Source organism: Periplaneta americana, chromosome 12 (assembly GCF_040183065.1).
Source record: "Periplaneta americana isolate PAMFEO1 chromosome 12, P.americana_PAMFEO1_priV1, whole genome shotgun sequence".
Taxonomy (NCBI): domain Eukaryota; kingdom Metazoa; phylum Arthropoda; class Insecta; order Blattodea; family Blattidae; genus Periplaneta; species Periplaneta americana.
In genome coordinates, this window is record NC_091128.1 from 162,276,917 (window position 1) to 162,291,243 (window position 14,327).

Below are 14,327 nucleotides of genomic sequence, written 5' to 3' on the forward strand. Positions count from 1 at the left end.
CCTGTCACTTCTGTTTTACACTTTTGCTGTTTACATATGTTTCAATTTATTATTATTATTATTATTATTATTATTATTATTATTATTATTATTATTACTATTATTATTATTATTATTATTATTATTATTATTATTATTATTATTATTATTATTATTTCTTTTTGTAGCTTTCATACGACATATGGCGCAGATTCCTATACGTGTTCTGGCTGGTGATAATTGTTGCTACAATGATAATATTGGTTCAACTCTACATATACCAGTTCCATTCTGTTCATTATGGTTGGACACATTACTTGAATGTCTCAGAACAGATGTAAGTAGTAACCTGTAACTAGTATCTAGGAAGATAACTAATTGTATGATGACTTAAAGTATGGAATGTAATTTACAGCACGCAGATTCGAAGGTATGTTAACTTACTTAATATTTATGTTTTGCACGTGAAACCACATAAAGTCTTTCATTATACTTCATACAGAGTGAATATGAACTATAGGGACAAACTTCAATAAGTGATTCCTGACCGGAAAAGAACAAAAAATTTCATGTGAACATATGTCTGGAAATGTACAGAAAATCCGGAGTACAGCATAATTACTTTCCATTCTATTGCATGACACTAGCCATTTAATTTCTGACAACTTTAGAATAGGTGTTCGAAGTGCCCCCCATGAGCCTCAAAGCAAACGCCCACTTGTCGCATTGTGAATTGACACACTCGTTCTAATGTGATAGCTTAAAAATTTCATCGCAAAGAACATTTTAAAGTTTGGAAAATGTCCAAAAATAAAAACAGAAACAACTCATTTGAAAGTTTGAGTACATAATGCTAACTTAAAATCCTGCTTAGAACTGACCTGCACCATATGTTGGACCTTCTGCTTTCTCCATAGTTTCTTCAACATTGGTTTTGGAGAACTTCAGCCTTTTCCTATGAGACTGTGATGATTGTGTAATATGAGAAGTTTCTAATAAACTGAGTGGCTGAATGGAAGAAGGGTCCACCCACTTACAGTAAATTTTCAGATCTATAACATTACGATTTCTCATTATAAATATGTCAGTCATATATTCTTTCTTGGCATGGTATTGCATACATACACATCAATATTTCTGCCTGAATTGCCTTTATTCTGACTGCTGCTGAGGAAATATCATTGGAAACTGGCAATCCAACTTCTAGTGGCATAAGCGCGGAATTATGTTCGAGATTGCACTGCTAGTTTGTATAGCTACTGGCATAGTTACCACAGTATATTATTAAATATATTGCCATGCGATGTCCTGTTAATTGTATTATCTGCTCCACTGTATTACTGGCACTGTTACAGTCAACATGACATTGGACTTGAATTCTACAACACAAGCGACCTCTTCCTACAGCTGTTGTATCCTTCGCTTCTGTTAGTGGCCACTGTAGTGCAGTTGCGCTGCTTTCACAACGACTTCATGATCTACACTGAAATTAAGCCCAGGTAAATACAACTGCAATAATTAGATTAATCTTACGAAAATAGTCAAATAAATGGTTCCTTTTCCAATAGCTACTATTTCATGTAATACCGGTACAGTACATGGTATGAACTTTAATTGGATATAATCTTAATCTAACATTTCGATTCATCTTCTGCACAAAGTGATTTAGAATAACAACGACTTTACCGACATGTTATATATCCTTGCCAATAAAATTACATCCTGATGCCTTGCGAATTCCAAATGAGGCAGTAGAGCAAGTGGACAGCTTCAAATACTTGTGATGTACTATAAGCAGTAATATGAGCTGCTGCCAGGAAGTCAAAAGGAGGATAGCAATGGCCAAGGAAGCTTTTAATAGAAAAAGGAGCATCTTCTGCGACCTTTAGAAAAATAACTAAGGAACAAACTAGTGAATGCTTTGTGTGGAGTGTGGCATTGTATGGGACGGAAACATGGACATTACACCGACGTGAAGAAAAGCTAGTAGAAGTATTTGAAATGTGGATTGGAGAAAAATGGAGTGTGTGAAATGGACAGACAGAATAAGAAATGAAGCTGTGTTGGAAAGAATGGGTGAAGAAAGAATGATGCTGAAACTGATCAGAAAGAGGAAAAGAAATTGGCTGCGTCACTGCCTAAGAAGAAACTGCCTACTGAAGGATATGCTGGAAGGAATGGTGAACAGAAAAAAAGTTCTGGGCAGATATAAGATGATAGACAACATTAAGATATGTGAATCATATAAAGAGATTAAGAGGAAGACAGAAAATGGGAAAGATTGAATAATGCTGGATCTGCAGTGAAAGACCTTCTTTGGGCAGATAACTATGAATGAATGAATATAACGTCCGAAAATTGGCGCCACTTTTCCATGTGTAGTTTGCATATTTGGTGAGTTGGCATCCTGTGCATCAACATATTGTTGTCATGGAATAGACTGACAAAATGCTGCTCATCTCCGTCGGTAAAGTTTTCAGAGTTAATGTCTTCATTGCCAAGAACTCAGCATTAGTTAACAACAACGACAACTACGACATAATTTAACCAAACTCAGAATAGGTTGGACTAGCGGCGCTACTATAGCGAGTGCAATGTTGTCTTATTACTCCACTAGGTGGATGACTGACGTGTTTTGTACCAAAGTCCGTGGATATCCAGAGTATTGCAATCCTTTGTGCCGACAAATGTCAACAAATCAGCCATTCTTATTCCAGCATGCGCCATGAAGTATACAATCGTATAGGGAACGAATGTAATATAAATGCGAAAAAATTCCGTGCTGTTCTGTTTCGAACTGTTTACAGAGAACTAAAAAGGGCGCACATTTGTTTTCTCTGTCACAAGGTGAGAGGAAAAAGGAAAGAAGTGATTATAAAATATCAAAAGTATCGATTCTGAAATTGAAGTTTAGAATCAGCTATCGAGCAGAGTAAAAAGACATCATTGAGGGAGCGAGGCCGCTGACAGCCGGAATGCAAGTGTATAACGGACGAGGTTTGTAATTCCCAAACTCACTGATCCTATTCCGAGCTTGGTTACATAATACGTGTATGTGTGTGTGTGTGTGTGTGCGTGTGTGTCCAGGCAATCCTTTTTGATGCCCTCGGACTAATAGACGGAATCCACTAGATTCTGGAGAGGAGAGATAGTAATATTTATTTTGTAATCGAGAACGTATCACACACACACACGAATCAAGAAGTGTTTGATGTTCTATTTCATTGTATTGTACATGTGGAATTCTAATGATTGAATTTATGATTTTAGGTCTCCGTCAGAATTGAGAGTTCAGACAGATTCAAATGGAGAACCCAGTTCACTTTATGTGGAAGAAAATAAGAGTGCTTCTAGTTTCAGCTTTCATGGAAATAAGTGTAAGAAAGTGATATTATGTAATTACGCATAATTAAAGAACCCAATATTTAGTTATTGATTTAGAATACCCTTTCTCTTCTGTTTAGTCAATAAAGAGTAGGTTACTACAAGAGGTGGGTCCAGAACATTTTCGTACTGGCACAAGCATCGTGAAAGATGGTAATTTTTATATGAGCAGGAAATTCGATTCTTCTTGAGATATGTCATAAATGCCACATCTGTGGTCCAGTGGCAGCGAGCTGTTCCTCCATCCAGTGGCCCCGATTCGATCCCCGACCTAATTGTGTTGGATAAAACAGACATTGCAGATGGTTTTTCTGGGAGTACTCCCGATTCCACCAGCACTTTCCAGGGTGCAGTTTTGGTGGTAGTATAGGTCTCCGATGCCAATATAGGATTTAGGGCTTGAGACTTCTGACCCTGGGTTTATCAGGTACTCGTCTGAGGATGGGATCTGGCTCTGTCAGGGCCGAGGTAGGAAGTCCGCCTGTCAGCATCGGATTCATAAATGCCACAGTTTAATTTAATTATATTGTTACCTTTTCACATATACAAAGTCTTTCATAAGTAACGAGTCTATCGAAAAATCAACTATTTTGGATAATTTTTTAAAATGATGTTAATCCTCACGAGAAAGAATCCTTTTCGGTGCCGTACAGTCGATTTGGAAACAAACACCCCCTCCCCCTGCCGCCAGAGGAAGCTACTTATCCATGTGTAATGTGCATTTGATGCCAACTTAAAATGACCTGGAGCTTGGCCTTCTCTACGCCAAGGATAATGGCACACAGCATGCCTATACACATTGTTGTGATAGATTGGAATGATAAAATGCCATGCAGCCACTTAATGTTATAGCAGAAGAGAAAAATTTCTGCCTGGTTTGAACGTGGAAACTGTCGCTCAAATTAAGCTTTTGTTCCATAGACGAAGTGTTTCCAGGCAGGTGGATCGGTCACACAGGCCCAATCACACAGGCCCAATCCATTGTCGTCCGTGATCACCTGATTTGACTCCCCTGGACTTCTTTTTCTGGGGATTCATCAAGGATAGTGTCTGTGCGACTAAGCCACGCACCATTCCTGAATTAGTGGAACGAATTGAACACACGATGCAAATGGTTACGCCTGACATGCTCACCAGAGTGCATGAAGAGTTGATATGTCGCTTATATTTGTGCATTTAGCAGAATGGAAAACATTTTGAAAACTGTACACCATAATTTGTCAACAATTTAAACTGTTTTTACATTTATGTGTTTTAATAAAGGTTTAAAACACTAACCATTCTTTTGTTTAATAGCTCTTGTGGCGAGGGGAGGAGGTGTTTGTTTCCAAATCGACTGTACGGCACCGGGAAGAGTTCTTTCTCGTGAGGATGAACATCATTTCAAAAAATTATCCAAAGTAGTTGATTTTTCGATAGACTCGTTGCTTACGAAAGACCCTGTATTGTAATATGTTTAAAAGCAACTACGTTGTAAACACTGTGCATACATTTTATCTTTTCATACTAGCTTAAGTAGAGTGGAAGTGGCAGTACACAGCACAGCTGTCCACATGCTGCCTGATGAGCTCTCGGAATTTTAAATTGTGCAAGTACTAAAAAATGCATACCTTTTTCAAAGGTGATGTTGGAAGTGATCCAGATTTGTTGCAAGGCAGGCGTTGTAGTGTACACATTTTGATTTACGTTACAACTCTGCTTCCGGAATGTTGGCTATTTCTCGTTTTCATTAATTTTGTATAGCATTATATTTATATGCTTTTGTTCCTGTCTCTGTTACAGTGTCAATGAAGCAAATGCATTATTTCAAAAAGAAAATCCTGAAATTTTTTGATGACATGGTTGACTTCATATGGATATTTCTAGAGCTGCACATACTCAAAATTATGGTGCTTTCTATTTTGTTTCTGTGTGTGTATGATGTGAGTATATTATTACATACAGGAACAAAAAAGTTTAATAATATTTTTCGCATTTGTGGAGACTAAGAGGAAGGCAGAAACTAGGAAAGACTGAAGAATGCTGGATTTGCAGTGAAAGACCTTCCTTGGGCAGAACACTATGAATGAATGAATTATTTTTCGAAATTCTCAAGTTTAAACTTAAAAATATATATATAACTTTAATAATCAAATTATCTCTTAAATAATGAAAGTCATTAAATTGGTTGGTAAGTCAGAAATAATACAATATTAAATACTTAAAGGCTATTAATTAATTTATGACGCTATTCAGCCAATGATAACATCAGATTGGTTCGTTTTTTATAAACATGAATTCAGTTTTATCGTGTTCAACTTGTTTTAAAGGACGAATCCATAGTGTGAATGGAAAACTCTTCTGTTTCTTTGCACACAAATTTCCAAGAAAAGAGTAATTATTTTACATGATAATTTTTTATTTCACTATCTTAAACACATTTCAAATACACGTTTTATAAACGTTTTGAGTTCTAACAAATATTTTGTATGAGGTTTCTGTCATGTTTACAAGTCTCAGTACTGCAGGGCATAGAGTGGAGTGTGCAGCAGAGAGTTTTTTTTTTTTTTTTTACAAATTTTCCCTTCACTGGTTCGGAGTAGAGGCGTTTTTATGTGTTGATAAGTACTACTGAATTTATTGTGGTGTTGTAATTGTTTCTAGAAACAAAGTTGATTTTCTACTAAATAAATGAAATAACGCAAAATGACGAAGGAAAATTCTGCTCTTTTTAAATCAAAAACTTATTCTTTGATGTTACTGACATTGAACACCTTCCACTCTGATTCTTGTTCTTGGCTGCGTTGTAAGAGAGTACTTGCTTTGGTTTGTCCAGGATGTCTATCCCTTTATTTATTTCAATGCCGTGATGACCTACACTCATACTAACTTGGTAGGAATGAAAGTGTTCAAAAGAAACTCCTACATTAATTTAGTTCGGAAATAAGTTTATAAATGACAAATTCTTTGAGTGCAGCTTGACTATCTGTGAAGATGATGATTTGCTTACCAGAGTATTTGTAATGTAACTTCCATTGCTTCACAGAAACTCTGACAATTTATTTTCTTGCAGACTTGTGCCATTAACTTCGTTTTTCTCTGTATGGTTGTCGTCTCTTTATCTATTGGAAGCCGTTTTTACAAGTTGATGACAGAAATTGTCTCAGTGCTGATATCTGGAATGCTTCTGGGAATGATGATCTATCAACTCAGTTACTTCAAACCAGATGAAAGTAATTATCGTGAATGTAAGGTAAAGTAAATTATTTTGATTTAGTAAAGGATTCTTAATAGAAATGTACATACAAAAATTTGTACAGCTAGTAAATGAAATATTTAAATATATCGGTACGGAGTTGATATTCTATTTACCATGTTAATAGAATGGAAATACTCTTAGCTGCTTGTAACAAGAGCACTCACTAATCATAATATAGTGTTTCAGTGGGACATCCCATTTTTTAAATAGGTCTAGTGTTTGACTAAACAATAAAACATTAACGTAACCAAGTGTAAATGAGAAGTTATCTCTGAGAAAATAATTTACAATTACAAGATGTGCTGGAAGCGTTCCCTCTTCTCCTGGAAACACATGCTTGCCTGTTTCATCATATTGTCAGATACATGCCTCAACATGTCTACATCGATATTGCTTATTTTGGCTGTAATGTTTGTCTAGAGATCCTGAATGGTTCGTGGTCTGTTTCTGTATACTTTTCCTTGAGTTAACTCCACAGAAAATAATCCGCTGACACCAAGTCTGGTGACCTTAGAGGCCACAGGCTTTTAGAAGTAACATGGTCCACGAAGTACAATATTATTATTATTATTGCTATTATTATTATTATTATTATTATTATTATTATTATTATTATTATTAATTATTATGAATGTTCTCTCAATAGGTGAATTCAACAACAAAGAGCAATGTAGACTGGCTAGGTATCTACAAAAACAAGGAATCATACCCAGTGATGACAACGTTTAGGTTTTATTTGAGTAAGTATTGTATTTCTTAAGTATCAGTTACAAATAGATAAGCATTAGTAATAATATTTATAATAAGCTCAAATTTTGACGTGTCTCGAGCGTGGTTTAAGACGTCATATACTGTGCTAGGAATATGGAATTAGTGCTCATTCGAGTCCTCATAGGGGAAGATATTTTGTCATGAAATTTCGACTAATGTATGGGATCGTGATGAAAATTGGACACATGTTTATATGAACTTTTTTACTCAGAACAGTCCATACTATCACTCCCTAAAATTTTTACTATTTCTCCTGAAACACCCTGTATAGCTGTTCGTGTCCATTATAGACAATGTCTGCTATTGAAAGGTGTCCATTAAGAGAAATTTCACTATACCACTTCTATTACTGTTATGAATACATTACAGTACTTAGGTACTTAGTTTTGTATGTAGTATTTGATTTCCTGTTACGTTCTCGACTATTTATTTTTAATAACTTTCTTTTCTCTGTACATTTTCCTTACCTCTCACAAATTTCCAAGATTTCTATTTTCTCTCCTCTTCTACTTTACATTCCTTTCTTACAGTTTAATTTTATCATGAATGTTATTTCATTAAAGTGGCACTAACTTGAGACAGGAAGATGCATACTGCACTGTAAACCAGTTAGTACAGTATATAATTTTATGCTCGACCATGCCGAAATGTAGTAATTATACACCTGGTAGCAGTCCTTTAATGCATGTCATTAAAGTACACCTACTCATTAAAGTTCAGGTGTTCAGCCAATGACAAATCAGCTTTGTACCATTATATCGATTATTCTCGGATATGCAATAGAAAGACAATTAGCGAAAAGTCACGGAAGCTGGAAATCCAATACTGTCGCAGAAGGTTATGTTCTGTTACTATAATAATTAGCGTTAATTGTAAATAATATTCAAATAAATTCAATTTGTCATCTCGTTTTTCAATTCTAAATCAATTTCCAGGTTATATCAGAGTAATCTTCATCTTATTCTCTGCCAAGGTCAATGACATTCGGCCTCGGAAAAAATCAATACTTTCGCGTCTGCGCACATCTCACAATCCAGGTCAGTTCGCACATAACCATAAGAAGACCTAATTTTAAGTAATTTCAAGTTAGAAATATGGTCGAGCATAAAAAGTCGTATGAAACTTGCCTATAATGGTAATTAAGACGCTCGTATGAAAATTATGAAACTCGCTTGCGCTCGTTTCATAAACAATCATACTTGCGTCTTGATTACTACCATTATAGGCTCGTTGCATAATGTACTATTATACAATTCGAAATTCTTTAAACTTGCCATGATATTAATTCATTCCTTCAGAGATATCGTTTTTTTATTTTTTGTTTGTTCTTTTTAAAATTTGATAGCTATATATGGGGCGCTCAGAGCAGAAGGGAATCAAGTCACAAAAATAAACTTTTCAGAAAATTAGATTTGAAGTCTTTTGTGTACCTATAGTTAATTACCCATTAAAGTTGAATGTGTTTTTAAACATCTGCATCATTGCAAAGATTGTGAGGACATGACTCTTTTATGCTCTGAAACTAGCCTCATCTAAGGTAAGTACAGACGAAATATCTCCCAATTGACTGAAAGTGGACTGGATTCCCTTGTGCTCTGAACGCCCCATATCTATCTCTGATTGAGGTTCTGGCTGATATGTACATCTATTATCAGGCAGTACATCTCACTTGACGATATGTGTCAGAGGAAGAACAATTGTTTGTATGCATCTGAAGTATGATTAGTGTTATATGTAGCTAGTCGGCGATGTATGCATTGGAGGGGGAAAGGAATTGACCACTCTACCCCATTATCTCCTGGCCTAATTGTTTCATGAGTGATGCCTTATTGGTGTTACTTAAGAGGTTCAAGCCTGTCTTCGGACAGTTGACTAAACAACAACAGTAACCTATATACCTTTAGTGCTCACTTTATTAAGATCTATTTAGGAAATGCCAGAGGACAAAATCTGTATTGATTACTGTAATAAAATGTCTCTTTCTACTGTAGACTATTGTCCATCGCATGGATTTTATGTCGGACTGCTGGAGAACAAACCTGGTATATGTAAATGAAAAGATAGTGGTATGGTACTGGTACATTGCATCGTCATGTCCACATGTGATTTATCTTATTTGCAGCTGTCATTGCACTGGCAACATCAAATGCAATAATCGCAGCACGAAAAATGTATAAATATGGTCAGAGCAGCGACCTGCACACTCCACTGGGTATCATATTTCCAAACATCGAGCGTAAACATGCTGATAGAGATATTCTTTCTGCTGTCAAGTATTTTCTGAACTATGGCTTCTTCAAGTTTGGTGTAGAGGTAAGAAATAAAATGTATTTCTTACCTCGTGATTTACAGACAACTAACTTATATTTGCTGTTAATCGTATTTTGTTTCAATACATGTTATAATCGGAATACAAACATTAGTGTGATACAAGGTGAGTAAAAAAAAGTATGTACCAGTTTTATAACCTTATCACTAAGCAACACTTCACTGGCCACAGCTGTGTTGTGACTACCTTAATAACATCTCACTCAGATCTTAACCAGTTAAAGTTGTCACAGATTAATAATCTTAACATAGCTAAGCAATGGTTTCACTCAAACAAGTTAGTACTTAATGAAAAAAAAACCCAGGAACTAATCTTAGGCCTCCCCAACATACTAGATAATGAAATATCTTATGTTAAACTGTTAGGTTTTTATTTGGATCCAAAATTAGGATGGCACAAACACATACAAAGTATATGTACAGTACTAAATTGTCGAGGATAATTTTTGTTTTTAGGAAGTTAAGGCCATTGGTTTCAACAGAAACTCTCAGACAGGTGTATTTTGCACTGTTTGAATCTCACATTAACTATGGAATTCATATATGGGGAAGTGTAACAGGAGTCAATAGCGTCTTATTACTACAAAAAAGAGCCTGAGGGTAATATTCAATAAAAGTACCAAGGAATCATATAGACCACTATTTCCAGAGTTAAAAGTAATTTCAGTTTACAATCTATTCATTTACAGAACCTTGATATTCCTTAGTTCCAACATAGGTCTTTATCAGACTAGATCAGATATACATTCCTTCAACACTAGAAGTAAAGATAAATTAGATTACACAAGGTGCAGATTGAGTGTGAGCTCAAATACCTGCTTTTTTAATGGCATAAATATATGTAATAAGTTACCATTGGAGGCGATAAAGTTACCAATAAATAGGTTTAAGTCCTGCATACATAGATGGTTGCTGAACAGACCTTTCTATTCAGTGAATGAATTCATGGAGTGTGATGTAAATATTGTATTTTAGAAACGTAACCCTTTCTTTATATTTTAATTTGTCTCTGTATTTTAAGTATACCTTTTGTCCCTATATAAATGTTTTAACCTACAGCATACTCTGTATATCTCACAGTGTTTGTTTTGTTTATTTTTCAGTGTTCGTTTATTTGACTATGTATGTTTATTTGCTCATAATTATCTGTTTTCTTGTCTATATTTATTTGTGCTAAGTTTGTTTGTGCATGTGTGAGTGTATGTGTGCGTGTATATATTATCGAACCTGACGATGTCATATCCAGGCCTTGTACACTGGTTTCTGACAAATAAATATTATTATTATTATTATTATTATTATTATTATTATTATTATTACTATGTTCCCCTTACACGCCTTGTGTTATATACACAGACAGATCAAGCCATGAGATGACAATAAAGTTGACAAACAGAAAGAAAGTTAATTTTCATGCTGGATCTGGCATTCAATACGAGCGAGAATTGCTTTTGTGGTCATCTTGTAATTGGAATATATGTTTGTCAGTTTATTATACAACAGCTAGTATTCATTCATGATTATTATCTACACATTAACTCTACCCTGTAAGTGCGTAGCAGGTTAGCAGAGAATTTTCTATGTGTTAAAATTCCCAATTGAATCAGTCATTTTAGAAAGGGCTTTAGTCCATTTTTGATAGGACGCTATTGTATTCGTCATACTTGAATACACCTTAGAAATGACGTTATTTCATGGATTCATTAAGATGTACGGAAACTGAACACTTTTTAAAGGACATTTGAAAAAGTCCCATTCCTGAAATAAGGCCATTTTATGGAGATTGATTGGTGTTGTGATTTCGGACTAGAGTCCTTTTTGAAATGACTGATTCAATTTTTTATTAATAAAATTGAGATATATTGAAAGTATACAAGACAAAAAGCATAGGAGGAGGCGACATGTTCTGGCCCAGAAAACTGTAAACGATATAGCATTGCGTGGAGAACATGCTACACTACGTATGTCATTTCTATATTTAATGTACTGGTAATAATAATAATCAATATTATGTTGAGTGATATTCTATTGCGACTATTTAGTGGAATGTGTGATGAAAGCTGGCAGCACAGCTGTGTACAGTGAAAGTAACATTTCCTATTCATAGTCATTTCATTAAGCCTTTAAGCTACAGTAGCAATTGGTCAACTTATACAATACAAATTAAAAATATAAAATTAAAATTTATCACACAATATATTTACATATTAAAAGTTCATTAATAGACCAATCATAGAATGTAATTTTAAATGCTTTATATGTTTAAGGTGTGTCTGACAATGAACGTGATTCTGATCTCCAAACGTATGGATATGTATTCTATAATCCATCTTATATGGTTGTGTGTCTTGACTTTTCTCAACCGAAGAAACCAAGAAAAAATCTGGAATATATATCAGTGTTTTCTAGTAGCATTGATACCTTTGCAGTATGCTATGATCGTTGGTCTTCCTCCTTCGCTTTGTATAGGTGAGTAAATACATCTGAAAAATAGAGTCGATAGAAATAATAGTAGCTGTCGTTGTGAATTTTTTATTTCCTTGCGTAAACAGAGTCATGTGAGATACTATAGCTTTCTTTTTAAATCTTATAATATTGTCTTATTTTCTTGTCACTAAATATGTACATTTGTGAATCTATGTAAATCTCATTTATCTAGAATTCTTTTAATCGAAATGAGAAGAATATTGTACTTTTCATATACCCATTTACTTGAAAAGTTAATATATGTGATTTTTAATACTTTAAAAGAATGTTTCACAATTATTATATTAAATTAATTTTGCTGTAAGATGTGGTACAATATAGTGATAAACTAAAAGATATGCTTTAAGAAAAGTCAAACATATTTGAAAATGCAGTAGAATCATTCTAGAAGATCACAGTGCTAACATATAAAAAACTGACTGGAAATTTTTATCAGGTTTAGAAACTTAAAAAAGGGTGCTTTTTATACCGAAATTACCACAACCCACCCTAATGAAGTACGTGATAGGCCCAATATGTTTTAATATATAAAATGTCACGTCTTGTTGTCCTCAACTTTCAAACCCACTGTCCGCCACTGATTCTTTCTTATATGTTATGTAATGAACAGAGGCGTACAAATGTTGACAATGTAAGTGTTTGACAGTAGAAAGAAACCTGAATTTAATGTACTGTTCCAGAATATCCATGGGAGAATTCATCTGAAGTGTATGGAAACCTCCAGCAGTGGATGTTGCTGCCAGATAATTATTATCCTCCTTCAGCCTATAAGCTCATTTGTACGTATTAAATTAATATACAGGAGAGCTTCATTTGTGCATTTCTCACTTTACATTTTTCACATCTTTATTTTGTATATTGTATTGTACAATTTTTGTATAAAAAGATGTAAAATTTTCATTTATTCCTTTTCATATTTTAAGTTTTTTTCTGCAAGTATGCCTAGTAATAATAGAGTGCAAAATTTGGTTACAAATGTAGGTGGATATTTTTAATTTGCTGTAGTTTATAAAATAGTGTACTGTTAACCGAATGGATAGAGTTTCGGCTTTCCATGCTGACAACTTGGTTCGACTCCCGGTGGCTCCAAGTAAAAAGTATGATGTGGAAGTTCATAGAACTGCATTGATATTCCATATTATATACATTTCTTTTACAGATGACTTCATTCTTCTGATGCTAGTCTTCCAGCAACGTGTTGTGTTCCATAAACAGAAACTTTCACGAGGAAAACAGTTTCCAGGTGGAGACAATGATGATGTTTACCAACAAGCTGAATACTCAGGATTCATCAACCCTGTGCCAGACCATCTAACATACACGAGGCAATCAATCAATCTATCAATCAATCAATGACAATTAGGAATTCAATTAGGAATTTGTGTGAGACAGAGAAAAAGTGGGAGAGAGAGAGGGGGAGAGGGAGGCAGAGGGGAAGGGGATGGGTGGGGGAGAGGGAACGAGAAAGAGAGTGGAAGAGAGAGGGGGAGGAAAGGAGACAAGGAGGGAGGGAAAGAGAGGGGAGGGAGGAGAAGGAGACGGGTGGTGGTGGGAGGCGGAAGGAGGAGGGAGAGGGAGAGAGAGAGAGACCTCAAAACTGTGGTTCAATTCCCATCAGCCTGCCAAAGTCGTCGTTAAACAAAATTGGTTTGGCCCAAAAGTAATGTTATGTGTCTGTTGGAATTTTGAAGGTGTGATTCACTGGGAGTTTGTTCCAAACGGACGTACAGTCGAAGAGGATCTTTATTCTCAACAGCTATAAAGAGTTCATGAAATTTTGAGAGAGAAGTTCCCCGCATTAGTTAATCGAAATAGAATTCTCTTGCAACAGAACAATGTGAGACCCCATACAACTCGAACCATAGAAAAAAAATCCAGTAATTAGAGGAATCGAACTGATACTACACCAGGCATATAACTCTGATCTTACGCCTTCAGATTAATATCTGTTTCGATCCATGAACAACTTCCTGCGTGGAAGAAATTTCCAAAACTTACAAGCTGTTGAAATGGACATCACCGAATTCTTCGCATCATACAACCAGAAACTAGTACTGTCGCGAGATAACAAACCTCGCTGAAAGGTGATTCAAGACCATAGAAACTAATGGCCTTTACTTTGAAGATTAGATTAAATTTC

General features: G+C 35.0%; 1 protein-coding gene across 1 annotated transcript in view; it reads left to right on the forward strand.

The window, feature by feature from the left end:
* LOC138711104 (piezo-type mechanosensitive ion channel component-like) overlaps nt 1-14,327 on the forward strand; it is a 99,258-nt gene that overhangs the window by 26,474 nt on the left and 58,457 nt on the right. Inside the window, exons 13-22 of the mRNA XM_069842428.1 lie at nt 168-316; nt 1,335-1,478; nt 3,250-3,356; nt 5,146-5,285; nt 6,416-6,595; nt 7,248-7,341; nt 9,495-9,685; nt 11,968-12,169; nt 12,868-12,966; nt 13,347-13,512. Of these exons, the coding sequence (XP_069698529.1) occupies nt 168-316; nt 1,335-1,478; nt 3,250-3,356; nt 5,146-5,285; nt 6,416-6,595; nt 7,248-7,341; nt 9,495-9,685; nt 11,968-12,169; nt 12,868-12,966; nt 13,347-13,512 (1,472 nt within the window). The remainder of the gene's footprint in view (nt 1-167; nt 317-1,334; nt 1,479-3,249; nt 3,357-5,145; nt 5,286-6,415; nt 6,596-7,247; nt 7,342-9,494; nt 9,686-11,967; nt 12,170-12,867; nt 12,967-13,346; nt 13,513-14,327) is intronic.